Source organism: Acipenser ruthenus, chromosome 10 (assembly GCF_902713425.1).
Source record: "Acipenser ruthenus chromosome 10, fAciRut3.2 maternal haplotype, whole genome shotgun sequence".
NCBI lineage: Eukaryota > Metazoa > Chordata > Actinopteri > Acipenseriformes > Acipenseridae > Acipenser > Acipenser ruthenus.
In genome coordinates, this window is record NC_081198.1 from 6,915,908 (window position 1) to 6,930,659 (window position 14,752).

Sequence of the window (14,752 nt, forward strand, 5' to 3'; positions counted from 1 at the left end):
TGTGAGTGAAGGGCAGTGTATACAAGGAATGTGTGAATGAGAACATAATATTGATATGCTTACTGGATTTTGAAAAATGTATGCTGCAGTATATAAACTCCTAAGCCCAGGATTTTGGTATAAGAAAGCACATTACATTTTAATTCTTCAGGGCTAGTTTAATTAGCTGCCAGTCTTGAGCTGCTTTTGATTGAGTTGTAAAGATAATGATTAAAAAACAAAACAAAACAAAACAAAAGATTCATATTTCATCTCCTCACGCTCACAAGTGAGACTGAGTTTTTCAGTTTAAAGAAAGACAGTCTTAATTAAACTTCCATCTGATGGGAGAAGATAGAACCAAGGGGGTGAGAAAGAAACAAAAGCAGTGCATTACTAACATTGGATCATATTGTACCATTTGATTGAGCATGAACAGTCGTTAATGTCGGCCTATCATCCTCCCTCAGAATGTATGCACTTAGAATCGGCCTGCGTCACATGACTCACTGCGAGATCCATGACTGAAGTTACAGCAAGCTGATCTGTATAGAGACTGAATCACGTGACATCGCTCTCTTGCAGAGATCATAAGCCTTGTAGTCACAGCAATCTACTCGTGAGATGGGATCAGTGACTAGCTTCGGGACTGACAAGGTTTTTATACCTGGCTGGGCACAAGAATAGGTTTTCTGGTATCACAGACAGTTAAGGTTAAACCATATGGAACAGCCATTCAGTATTATTTACCTCACGTATGCGATGAATACCACTTTTCACACAAAGGATATAAAGGGGTTTACCGTATACAGTATTCAGTGTCTTCCAACAAGTAATGGTACACAGAGCACTGTTCAAAAACGTATTCCTTTAGTATATTATATTATTTATATGCAAGTATATAATGAGTGTCAGTTCATAATGAAAAAGTATTGCATATTTATGTTTTACATAAATGGAACATTTTTTTCTTTCTACCTAGGAAGCCATATCATTGAAACAAGAAAAGCATTCAGCCTTCTATGATTCTTTAAAAGCTTCTTAAATACCTGAATTTGACTTTGACCACAGACAGGATAATAACCAAGAATACATCTGTAATGCTGATAGGATGGCTGTGCAGCAGCAGCAGCTTTTACAGAAACCTCCTTCCCGCTCCTGCCGATTGTGGAAAGTGAACTGCTTTTACTCCAGAAGGGAACCGCCTCCTTTTTGAGTTTAAAGATTGAAATCCATTTTTTTAAACTATTATTCTGGAGATGTACTTAACAGAAAATATAATGTTGCAGAAAATAAAGAGTGGCCTACTTTGGAAATGTGTATATTCTGAAATGGGAGAGGAACACAAAACAGATACATTTTGCATGTATCTTATTAGACACATCACATCACTTTCATTATTCTACATATTTGTTTCCAGAGTAAACATGAATATGAAACTGTAATAAAACAGCATGCCTGTATTTCTAAATTAGATATTACTGTGTGTTTGGGATAGCACTTCATCTATTTTTGGTTTTTGCCCTCTTAACCCAGAGCTCATTATAAAGTGAAGTATCCCACTGAGATAAGTGACATATTTTAAGAGATATGTATTGAGATTGTGTGCTTAATTAATGCAGCATTAATTAAAATAACAGTCAAAAGGTTCAAAAATGATAAAAGCATTGAGTTAATTTTTTTTTTGTTGAGATTGAAATTCTACATTTTTTAAAACAACATATTTCCAGCTTTAAAAAAAAGTAAGATAAGTACATTTTGTGAACCACACCATTTTAACAGACCGTAACGATGTTGCTAATATAAATGCTGCAGTCTATCAGTTCAGCATGAATCATGCAGCTTGTGAATTATTTAAGAGCAGATGTGTAAATCTGAATAGGTACAAGTCTGTGCATTTGATAAAGGCATCTGCCAAATTAATAATAATAATAATAATAATAATAATAATAATAATAATAATAATAATAATAATAATTGCTAGGTTTTAAACCGTTAACTGGATTTTCTGTTTTCTTGTCCATAGGCACTGTACAGATGTTGTCTGCTGTGTGATCTTTGTTGTTGTCATCCTGGGCTATATTGTATTGGGAACTGTGGGTGAGTAAAGGAGATTTAAAGCAACGTGTACTCTACCAGGGTTATACAAAATATTAGAAACACCTGCCCTAACACTGTCAACCATGGGCACTGTTTAAATGTTCGGAGTCTTCAAGGTGTGGAGATATGTGGCCATTCATGAAAGATTTCTGTCTCTATTTGCTTCAGGGGAGGTTAAGCTGATTTGAACAGAATGCTCCACATTTGACAGAGGCTGTTCTTTGTGAAGCAGTCATTTGTGCAGTCTCAGAGACACACAGAGCCTGTGAACTGCACTCCTGTCTCTTTCAAACAAGCACGGCTGCTGTCCTGCTCATGGTTACTGATACAGGCCTGAAACTGGGAGGTGCAGCCTGTATATTACAGAATACATGTCAGGGATGTAGTTTGCCATTTTAAATGATTCAGTCATGGGAGGGACATGTAGTTTACACAGTGCATTACATAACAGACCAGTGCCTCACCACTTGACACCTCCACACTTTATGTATGTATGTATTTATTTTAGATCAGTACAGCACTGTGTAGTTGTGAAATTCATGACATCAGCGGAAGACCATGTGTACATACAGAATCTATGTATATGATAATAACATTTATTTGAAACAATCTACAGAGGAATACAATATTTTAATTAGGCATAATGACACTGTTAAATTGCGTTTTGGTTTTTCTTTTACAAGTTGGGTGGATGGGTTATTTTTTGCTTTTGAAAACAGGTGGATGAAGGAGAAAACTGAGTAACTTGTTTTTTCCTGGGTAAACGTTAATGTACAAATTAGATTTTGAAACATGATAGAAACAGTGCTTTAATTTAGCTATGAAACTGTCAAGCTGACTTGGAGAACACAGTGGGCCTTGGCAATGCATGTTGCTAAGAATCTAGAAATTCAATCTACCTAAATGTATTCAGTTAAAAAATTCACAGTCCACGGCCCACATATAACACATCAAGGATTATGGTATATATATAGAAAGCGGGCCTCAAGTCTTTGAATTTTTAAACAGGGGTTTGGGAAACATGAAGGCAGCATAGTGATCTATACATAAAAACAAGATTGTGTGAAGATAAAAGAGCAGTAACTCAGATTGAAGAACATCACTTCCAATGGGCATCTGATTCTTAGACAGTGCAAATAGAAAAAAAAGAGCCTAGGATCTCTGAGATCTGCAGGAAATTGCATAGATTCTCTGCTGGGAGTGTCTTAATATTTTATGTCTAAGGCTGTGCACAGCGCACGAATTTCTCCCATCTCATTCCTCCACCAGTTCAAAGCGGCTTTCAACACAGCTGTTCCATTTAGGCGCCTGTATGGAAAAGTCATATATGATGAATGAAAACACTGATACACTGCCTGCATACATCCTGCAGAGCCAGTAATTGGCCATCTCTGCCAGTTTCCCTGTGTATTTTTTCTAGAAGCTTAGTGCCACCAGGAGGTGCAATACTGGCAGGCTGTGCAGTAACAAGGCTGGTCACTCAGATGCCCTTTTAATTAAATTAACTGTGGGGGTGCACAGAGTACGTTGCTGTTCAGCATGCTGCATATTTGTTGCCCTTTCCTGCTTCCATTTAAAGTTGTGACTGCTGATCCTGTTAAAATATACTGTAAAGCAATCTAGTCTTGTAGAGTTCCATTGCAAAGAGGCGGTAGGACAGCAATGTGTATTTCAATAAAGGGTTTTTCAAAAATTGGGTTAGGTTCACAAGTGCTTTTTACCATAACAGTAATGCATCACACAAAAATAGCTGTTACACTTGCGTCTCTTTTACTAGCAGTATACAGTATGTTTTTCTCCATTAAATCGCTACCAGAATGCAGAGTGAACTAAGTAGATGTAGATGTAGATGTTCATCGTTCTAGTCTCAAATGGTCTTACTACTGAGAGAATTTATTAGTGTTATCCTAGGAAACCCCACCGCGTAACCGAACAACAGTGAGTTCAATTCCATTTTGTTCCCAGCTTGATTTGATGACTCATCCTCCCAGGCATGCTGGCCCGGGCTTCAAACCAAGTTTTTTTTTTTTTTTTTTTTTTTCCATAGATGATCTAATCCTTGCATTTTATTTCATTAAGAAATGGCCTGCTTTAAAAAAGAAATCGATACTCCCTATCTCCCTTCTTCCAGAGGTTAAAAAGGGGCATAATTGAGCTTGTCCTCATTCAAAAAACAACCCCTGCAATTGATTTATATTGAAGACTTGATCAATTCAGGTTTTACACAATCTTAAACTTCTCTTTCTTTGTAGCCTGGATGCATGGAGACCCAAGGAAAGTTATTTACCCTACTGACAGCTATGGGCAGTTCTGCGGCCAGCAAGGCACTACGAACGCGTGAGTAAAAGTCATTGTTAAGCCGCTGTGCAAATTTACCATGGTAAACTGTTAACAGTATGTGGCAAGTTGCTCTTTGGGTTCTATAACCATAGCTAGTAGCAGTAAGATACCTCTCTAGAGGGATATTGCCTCGTTTGTTTCATTTGCCTGGATGTTAGAAACCTAGCACTGTATTTTGATATTTTATTTTCGTTAAATAAGAATGCAGCAGTAACATAAAACATCGACTGCATTACCATTTACCGCAGTGAAGCGATTCCACTTTAAATTATCTTCAGGTCAGCATCTGAAGTTATGATGATGCTGTCATGTACTCATATGGAGTAATGGGCTGCTGCAGCCAGTACTCCCACATGGACGTGATTTCCTTATTGAGACTAAAGAGCCACTGCATGTCCCACAGGAATGCATAATGTCATTTTCACCAGTGTTAGAGCTGTAAGATGCTCGAGGCTTCCTCTACCAGATACATACAAACTGATTGTTGTTAGGGAGTGCAATATTGCAACTTTGAATGCTGTGGATCAAATGTGATTTAATTCACCAAAACTGACAGTGAGTAAAAGCTTTGCGTATGGCGCCCTATATTTAAAATCACAGTGTATGATGTGCCTACTGCACGGCTGAGGGGGTGTCCAGAGACAGGAACAATAAAGGATCAGTTTGCACCTCAGCCCCATAGCTGTTGGAGGATGGATAAGGAGATTGCTAGTTGCAAAAGCCTAAAGAAACGCAGCATGCTGTAGGGTATGCCAGCGAATGGTACAAGAATACACACACAAACATTGTATGGAATGGTTGGTGTTATTCTCCATAAGCATCTGTCTTAATGTATGTAGCTATAGTAAGTAGTAAATGAAATATAAAGGGAGATGACAAATTCCAGGGGATGCCAGTGTCCTCACATCTCATTGTGTTACATACTGGAGGTTGTTTAGATTGCCCTGTGTTCCATCTATTTTTATGTGTGGGTGTAAATAAATAAGAACATAAGAAAGTTTATAAATAAGGAGGCCATTCGGCCCATCTTGCTCGTTAGTAACTTATTGATCCCAGAATCTCATCAAGCAGCTTCTTGAAGGATCCCAGGGTGCCAGCTTCAACAACATTATTGGGGAATTGGTTCCAGACTCCAACTCCCCAGTAATACTAATTTTATTTATTTGTTTATTTCTTAGCAGACGCCCTTATCCAGGGCAACTTACAATTGTTACAAGATATCACATTATTTTTACATACAATTACATTATTTTTTACACATTATTTTTACATACAATTACCCATTTATACAGTTGGGTTTTTACTGGAGCAATCTAGGTAAAGTACCTTGCTCAAGGGTACAGCAGCAGTGTCCCCCACCTGAGATTGAACCCACGACCCTCCAGTCAAGAGTCCAGAGCCCTAACCACTACTCCACACTGCTGTGAATTCAGTTAGTGTGGCGTGTTAGGAACCCAAATAGTTTTACCTGAAAAATATTACAGTACCTGTTCAAATAGTTCAGTGCTTTAGCTGAAAGCAGATTGGCTAAACTTTTGGCACATGCATTGAAAGCTTTACAATAAAATTCTCAGTATTGGAGTCGACAGAGCTTGAAGGTGATGGATTAGCTGACACTCTCCGAATAGTGAACAGAACTTTAGTTTAAAAATGAATGCACTGCTTGCCACGAAACCATTTAAAACAAGCTGAAAGCTAGAGAATTGCTTCAGAACTTGTACAATTAAAGAAAATCCTTCCTGCTGTAATATTTGAAATTGTATCCTTCTCTAGTGATGAACGTAGTTGAGATCACCAGGAATCACTTTTCATTAAGTGCCACTAACTATACTGTAATTGCACTGGCATAGCACACAAATTACACATTGGTTGTGTAGTTGCAATGCAACAACATGCTTCATTACAAGATGAAAAATGTTCACAATTACTAGCGTATTGTAATTATACATGAAGAAAAGCATAGTAAAAAACAGACAATCCGTTGCTTCTACTCTTTAATACCATCCAATGGTAATGAGGTATTAAAAAAAACGAAAACTAAAATATTTGCACACAGTAATCTGCTCTGCTGTACTTGAATGTTAAGCAGAATTAATATTATGTGCTTGAATGTTAAGCAGAATTAATATTATAAAGCTAATGGCATGTTCAGTGTAATGTTGCTGGCTGCAGATCACGCTGCAATTCGATGCTGATTTGAAACTGGTTTATTCACCCGTAATGACCACACATGAGCTTGTGTTCCATTAGGTTTATGAAACCGAATTAGCATTCGGATTTGCTCATCAATATGATAACTATTCTATTTAAACTTACAGGGAGGGACTTTCCTTTGATCTGTATCTTAATAAGCCATCGTGTGTAAAGTTATGTGTTGTGTGCTGCACTGCACTATTGACGTTTTAAAGGACTTTTTTCCAGCATGTGTAATAAGTAATATGGATGTATATGGTAAACAGACAAGCAGTGTATTAATTACTTAGCCACAGGATGTTGTACATAAGAAGCTGAATTAGTCTTGGGATGTGATGCATAGTATTGTAGATATATTTTAGTGTTAAACCCATAGCCCTGGGAACTAAGAAGAAAAGTTACATTAACAAGCTGTGATCACAACACCATAGTCATATGTGAGAACAGCAATTTAGATTACACTTTGTACATTACAGATGTGATGCAGGTTGCTTTCTGATGAATAGTTCCAGTAAAAATGTTCATTAATAATGCAGCCCAAGCTAATTGGAGATTTTGGTTTAAATGTCTTGCCTTTAAAGTAGTTTGCATCGTTTGTAGCTTTTGGGTAATTACCTCAAAGCTGATCTAATTATTTTGATGAATACCTTTGTCCTTCAGTAATGAGCCAGGGCTGGACTAACCTTCCATTAAATAGAAAACAGTACAAACTATCAGACTGATTCATTCTCTAATGTAACAGTACGTTTCTTCTATGCATCAGGAACTTCTGAGTTTAAATTTTGCTTGATGAAAACTTCTACACAAAGCTTTCACAGACTGCATATTGTGCTGTATTGTATCGGAAGTGGCCAAATACATGTAATTTCTAAGCTTTAAAGTTTTTAAATATTAGTATCATATTTGTAATACCAAACTCTCTTTGAACACAGGTCTCAGTGCATTAATCAGCTATCATCAGATATCATGACACTGGTACGTGTCACATGATCCTTGGAAAATATGATCCCATCAGCTCGGAGTGTTAGGAACCCAAGTAGTTTTACTGAGAAATATTACAGTACCTGTTAAAATAGTTCAGTGCTTTAGCTGAAAGCAGATTGGCTAAACTTTTGGTACATGCATTGAAAGCTTTACAATAAAATTCTCAGTATTGGAGTCGACAGAGCTTGAAGGTGATGGATTAGCTGACACTCTCCGAATAGTGAACAGAACTTTAGTTTAAAAATGAATGCACTGCTTGCCAAGAAACCATTTAAAACCACCTGAAAGCTAGACCATCAGACAAACCCAGTGGCTTCTACTCTTTGCTACCATCCAGTGGTAATGAGATATTAAAAAAAAAAAGTGTTACTAAAATATTTGTACACAAATAAATCTGTCATGTTTTCTACAGCAATAGCAATGCTTGATATATATGCCAGTTTTGAAAGACACAGATTAAAGTGCTTCAGTAATAGATTTCTTGGCTATTTACACCCCACTTTAGGATGTGCAGGAAGTACGTCAGAGAACTACAGTACCAGGTTCCAGGTTAACCTTTTTTTTATTATTATTATTTAGGAACAAAGCCATATTATTCTACTTCAACATTCTGAAATGTGCCAGTCCTGTAGTTCTCATAAACCTACAGTGCCCAACAACACAGGTATGTGAGAATGTGAGATGGAAGGGTTATAAGCAGGTTGAGCTTTAAGATTTCTGCTCATGAAGCAAGAGTGTGTGCTGGAAAATGTATAGATTCTACTGAAATGAGAAAAAAAAAACTCCCAGCAGTATAACAGTGGAAAACAATGCTAAACATCTTTGTGTATCAGCAATAATAGAAATGCAGAATGGGAAAAAAAGCCTGTCCCTTGCTTTTAGCAATTATACTACAGTATTTATTAATAAGCTATATGATATGTTATTACCATTAACAAAGTAAAACTTTATAGACAAATTAGTATAGTAGATCATTTTAAAATCCAGTAATCGGCTTTAATTATTACTATGAATATCCTATCAAACATCGTACTGTATATTCTACATTTATTTCCTGTTTTTTTTTTTCTTTTACAGCTGTGTGTTTCCAAGTGCCCCGACAGGTTTGCAACCTACTTAGACATGCAATATGCGTACAGATACAACAAAAGCTACTGGGAATATTACAGGCAATTCTGCAAGCCAGGGTTTAACAATCCAAGAAAGGTAAATGTACAGGCAATTTATTTTTGTAGGCACTACTACTTTAAAAAAGAAAATAATAATAATAATAATAATAATAATAATAATAATAATAATAATAATAATCCACCATTGGATACGAGGGAACATCACTGGAGTTGCATCACATTCTTCAAAGTGCTTTGTCTGGGAAGAATCCTGGTGCTTTCTGGATGGGTTTGTCCATGGGATAGCCTCTGAAGAAGCTGTCAGCCTCTTTCTTTGTACCGGCTCTACACACTTTAAACATCAAGGGTGTAACGAGGTCATTTAAACTTCAGATAGAGATATTTTATAACCCCCAGATTCTTGCTTTAAAAATATGCGAAAAGAAAATGGGATCCTTATGCTGTGTGCCTTTTTTAAGTGCTGTGTTATTGTGCTCCAAACATTGTTTTATTAAAAAGAGGCTCCTATTACTTTAAGTTGAACAATATCTGTATGCATGTACATGTATTATTATTTCAATAACCTTCCCGGTTCTGGAAACACTTTTGATGGAGCCATTTACTTATACAATTCGCCCCCACCGAATTGTCACTCCCACACCAGTTTGTCATTGAATTCGCTGCAGGAGATGAGAGTCATTACCAGCATTAAATTGATACCTATTTCTTTGACTGCCATAAACTGCTGACATCAGCGAGTTAGATCTCGGCTCTTCCTGTGATGTGCCAGTCACTGTGATAACATCCAGCAAGCTTCTCAACCACAAAGTGTTTGAAAGTTTTCTTTATACTGCTAAACGTTAAAGTATTTCTGCAAGAGAGCTCTTCATATTTTAAGAGGTTTTTGTTTAAAAAAAGGCTTTTAATCCTGCCAAATTAACCCAAATTGTATTGGTAATTACTTCAAGTTTTTGAAGTATTTCTTCTTTGAAAATAAAAGCAGTTTGCCTTGCTAAAAGAAGCTTTTAATGTTTCTCAACCTGCTGCCTGTGTAGATAAGCTTTGGAAACATAATGGCATTTATGTTTTTCATTTTTGTAAAAAAACAAACAAAAAACCCCAGCTAATTACAGGTGCTTTTTGGTGTTTTAATATTATTTTCTTGAGAGCCTTGAAAGTGATACCGGTATTTGTTTTGTTACCACCAAAAGCACTGTTCTAAAACTAGTACGAAACATCTCAGCTGCAGTTGTGTAATTGTATTGCTAGGCAGTGGTCCTGGGGGAGCTCAGTGCTGCTCCTGTCCCACCACTCTCATTGGAGGCTCATACAATAAAGTGGGATATAACAGTAAAGGAGACTGGCCAATGCCACCTTACATTTGCATTTGATGTTTTGTTTTCTCATTTTGCATTCACATTGAGTTTTACCCAAATGGAGCCCACGACCTCCCCTCTGGCACAAACAGCATGCAGCACTGGCATAACTGTAGAGAAACAAGCCAGCAATGTGACCTGCATCTTCTGGATACAATGACTATTGTTCAGTCTATCATTCGCAAGGGCAGTTCTACTGCATATGCTTTATAAAGTGTGCTTGTGCATAGTAAAACAACAGTAATCCCTCTGCTTCTTTTCAGTCTATTGGAGAAGTTCTGCGAGATGAAGATTGCCCGTCAATGCTAGTTCCAAGCAGGCCATGTAAGTTCAGTACAGAGCAGACAGTATAGGGGCTACATTGCCAGTGCTCTCTACTAGCCTTCAAACTGCCATCAGCTTGTTTCAGAAACTTGTATAGTTGTTTCATATGTCACATGCCACATAATTATACAAATAGGAACACATGCAGTTTGTTTTTAAATTACACTGTATAACCCTTTTTTATGATTACTTCAATTCCAGAGAGAAAACATTTGAGAATAATGGATTGATCTGTTTGTTTCAGTTCTTCAGCGGTGCTTTCCAGACTTCACCACCAGAAATGGGGTGCTGACTGTAGCCAATAAAACTACCTTCAAAGATGGACGAGGTAAAACGAGAAACGTGACCGATCTCAGAGAGGCTGCCAAGTAAGTTCAGGGCTTCCCACAAAGAGATCTGCTAAAAATGAAGTGCTGATGGTCAGAGGCGTTTTGTGATGCTGTTTCCTAACGGTGATAAATTACAGGCAATTCAATAGTAAAGCACTTTTTTTTTTTTTTTTTTTTTTTTTTCAGTTACCGCAAATATGTATTCAATGAGTTGATAACAAAAAAAAGTATTGAGTATTTAATCATGTCTAGTTCTGGAGTGTTTTTTATACTTTGAGCTGATAGTACGTTTAAAAAAATACACTGTTCAACACATGGTCAGTATACTTGTATGTGGCTATAATGGTTGTGAAAGCCTTTGTAGTATTCACCCACCACCTGTACCTCGTTTTAAAACATGAACTGTATTTTTATAATACTTAGAAGAAAAAAAAAAAGTTGGTTCAAAGTTGATGTAAAGTTATATGTAGAGCGTGGTGCTTTTTTGCTAGCCTGTTTCATCAATTAGAACCAACATTACACCTTCAGTAAATGTTTCTTTATCACGTGATCAGTTAATAACACTTCATTTAAAATGGTCTTAATAATGGCGTAGCTAATACTGTATCAATCATTTACCGTATTACAATATAACTTGTTAAATAAACAAAAACATTTATTAACCATTCATGCATGAAGAAAGAGCTGGATACCGTATATGCATTATTGATTGTGCAAAGTAAAAACTGTCTGATAACATCCATCACAAGTGGGTTTTTGACCTGTATATCTTGGCAGAACCGTACATCCTTTAGCACTATGCATATCAATGTAATACAGTTTAACATTCATGCGAGGAACTTTTAACAAGCAGAGTGCTTTTCTTTTATAGACAGGTTACAGCTATTCAACAAGGAGGTGAAAGGTCTCAAATCATTTTTAAATTTTAACAAAGCTCTAGCATTGAGTTGACTGCTGACTAACTTCCCCCCCCCCCCCCTCCCTCGCCATGTTGCAGTCTAGTCGTCCTGTGGGACAGATCTTGCTCTGTGCGTTTCAGGAGCATGCTCCATTGACCTGGAACAACTCTTGCCTGGGGTCTCTCACAAGCCAGAGAACGTATGCCATAATCTGCAGATCCAGCCCCGAGAGTAGGAACTTCAATCAGACTGTACACGATACAAAACAGAAAGCCTGAAGCAGAAACTAGGAGTCTGCTTTAGTTAGTTAGCTGTTTGATTGGCATGCAATACATTACTGCTTTCTGTGTTCCACTTCTTGTTGTTGATATTGTTTCATGTTTCCAGCAAGGATGCACTGTCAGATTACTCCATTCTTGACAGGTTTCTAATCATCTCTCAATAGCAATGCTTGACAGCCCCATCGGCAATCCCAAAACGAAAGCAGTAATGTTTTGTAAAGCTTTGCTGTGTTGGAAATGTAAATAGCTCGTATCTATGGATTGTAGTTATTTCTGAAACATTTTTAAACCAGGGACTTTTTTCACAGGTGAAATAGGAGCATGTTCCATTGAACAAATCATAAAAAACACACACACACAACATACTGATAATCAATAACCAGCCACCTGAAATGAAACCATTAAAAAAACACTTGTATCCTCTGTGTCAAATAGAAGGAGACACCTCACACTATTTGGTCATGTACAGGTGTTTCAAAATAAGTACAAAGCCTTGAGAAAAACATGGGTCAAAACCAACCTGCATGCCTCCAGTTACTAGCAGAAGAGGTCCTGTGGGTTAACAGACATTATTACTGCTTTGCCTGTTTTTACTGTACTAATATGTCAAGCAACAAGCTAATGTACTAGGTATAAACCTACAGAAGCAGTATAACAATCCTCTAATACTGAGCAGTGTTTAGCCCTTTCTTTATCAAACTGCAGTTAACCGTACATACAGCACCATATAGGATTAACAGTCTCTCTCCCTCTCTCCCTCTCTCTCTCTCTCCCTCTCTCTCTCTCTCTCTCTCTCTCTCTCTCTCTCTCTCTCTCTCTCTCTCTCTCTCTCTCTCTCTCTCTCTCTCACACACACACACATACAGTGGTATAAACAGTGTTCTTGATGCAAGAGAAGTGGGAATAAAGGTTTTTGAAGACTATGCCGGCTCCTGGTATTGGATTTTAATGTAAGTTGTCATAACAATGGAAATTAGGAATCAATACTGTAAATTGTACTTGTTGACCAACAAAATCTTATATCCAGTAGGTGGCATTATTTCACCACAAGCCTCTGGTGCTATGTTCAGACATGCTGCAGGGTGGGAAGCAGAGAGTGTGACAGTACTCTATTATACAAGTACCAATAACTCAATATAATGCTGAATTGAGAAACCGTGAGACTACGTTTTTACAGTCCTAGTTGTGTAGTTATTATTATTATTATTTGTTTATTTAGCAGACACCTTTATCCAAGGCGACTTACAGAGACTAGGGTGTGTGAACTATGCATCAGTTGCAGTCACTTACACAGTAAAGGCTGTGTACCTGTGTTTCTCTCCAGAGGCCTGGTCATTGCGATGGTGGTGAGCCTGCTGTTTATCCTCCTCTTGCGCTACACAGCCGGGGTCCTGCTCTGGGTCATTATATTCGGGGTGATTGGGGTGATTGGATACGGTGAGTGTGCTTGAGTTGTACTGGTACATGTAGGAGCTCATGAATTAACATGCAGATAGTTCTGAAACAGTAGCTAGTCTTACTTCACTGTAAGCGGTGCCAGTGTTTGCACTGGTGCGCAGGCTTGTAGAATCCGTGCCGTTGTGCATCTAAATGTATCTGTTGTGTTTTTGTTCGATAGGGATCTTGCACTGTTACTGGGAGTTCAGTACCCTCCGAGGGAAGCCAGGAGCTGACGTCACCATCTCAGACATCGGCTTCCAGACAGACTTCAGAGTCTACCTGCAGCTCAGTCAGACCTGGCTCATCTTCAGTACGGTTTAGTGTGCCATGGAGTGAACTAGAAATGCTCATTTTTAACTCGTGCTTCATTTAACACGTCAGACTTTGGGATCGCATACAAAAGTGACACAGATGGGCAGCGATAAACGGACATATACATTGTCCTTACTGGAATAGCCCAGGAGACCTGGGCATTTCTAGACACTTCCAGTTTTCAGATAAAGAACTGTTGATTTTCATGTGTGCCATTTTTGAGGTGACGTACAATATCGTCCAATGGTAGGGGTTTAGGGACGCATATGTCACTCTCTTTTAGTAACTGGACTCTGCCTGCTCAACTAAAATAAGGTGGCAAGTCGTGTTTCTGTGCTACTAGTGTGTCCTGAAGCTAGATGCCCGAGGAAGCAGATAGATCTGTCCTTTCAGCTGAGTAATGCATTTCCAATACTTTCTCAGTGTCCATCATCGCTGACTCTTGCAGCTGAGCAAGTTTAATCTGACTGCTCCAGGCTGGCAAACTCATTTTTGTTGAGTAAGCCTTTTTGTTATAGCCAAGGGCTTGACCTCTTACAGAAGTTCATGAATTCTCTCCAGTAATCCACTGTGAAATTTGCTGGAGTGGTGTCACTCATGGCAGCACCCAGGGAAATCATCTTGGTTAAGCTTGTATCAGTATCATAGTGTAGCATGCACAGGGGAAGGCAGCAGCAGGGCTGGTAGGTGACGTAATCACACACGAAGACATGAGCCCGATATACGCTCCTTGCAAAGGAGCCGGCTCTTTTGTACAGCGGTATCGGCACTATGCTTTAGTGCGAGAGGTCCCGGGTTCGCACCCGCCCTCTGCCTGTGTGTGGATTGCCTCGCCCTGTGTAATGCGCCTGCCTGCGTTACCCGAGATCGCTACAATACATTTGCCTCCATATAACTAGAGAGTGGTCAGCTTTCCTTCCTGTTAATGCTAACTGTTAAAGTGGCTCAAGAACAGTCATTTGAATAATTATTCTAGCTAGATTTTCTCAACTTCATGCACTCTTTGGTTGTTTCCCCTTAACAGGGTGCTCGCTAACTCACAGCAGAGAAATACAGACAGGCTGCTGTTTTGCGACTCTGTCACAG

The 14,752-nt window shown here is 38.3% G+C and overlaps 1 protein-coding gene across 12 annotated transcripts in view; it reads left to right on the forward strand.

Annotated features, from left to right (window-relative positions):
* Positions 1-14,752, forward strand: part of LOC117410662 (choline transporter-like protein 5) — a 71,607-nt gene that overhangs the window by 45,895 nt on the left and 10,960 nt on the right. For 7 of the 12 annotated variants that reach the window (XR_009329655.1, XM_034017430.3, XM_034017398.3 and 4 more), the window contains 10 exons: positions 2,006-2,079; positions 4,332-4,416; positions 8,176-8,260; positions 8,674-8,802; positions 10,345-10,405; positions 10,650-10,773; positions 11,606-11,638; positions 12,781-12,864; positions 13,239-13,351; positions 13,533-13,664. Coding sequence is in view for 11 of the 12 variants with exons in the window: in XM_034017430.3 (XP_033873321.3) it covers positions 2,006-2,079; positions 4,332-4,416; positions 8,176-8,260; positions 8,674-8,802; positions 10,345-10,405; positions 10,650-10,773; positions 11,606-11,638; positions 12,781-12,864; positions 13,239-13,351; positions 13,533-13,664 (920 nt within the window). In the remaining variant the exon portion in view is untranslated. Of the gene's footprint in view, positions 1-2,005; positions 2,080-4,331; positions 4,417-8,175; positions 8,261-8,673; positions 8,803-10,344; positions 10,406-10,649; positions 10,774-11,605; positions 11,639-12,780; positions 12,865-13,238; positions 13,352-13,532; positions 13,665-14,752 lie in introns of those variants that run through there. The other 5 variants (XM_034017414.3, XM_034017405.3, XM_059031615.1 and 2 more) reach the window with 3 other exon arrangements.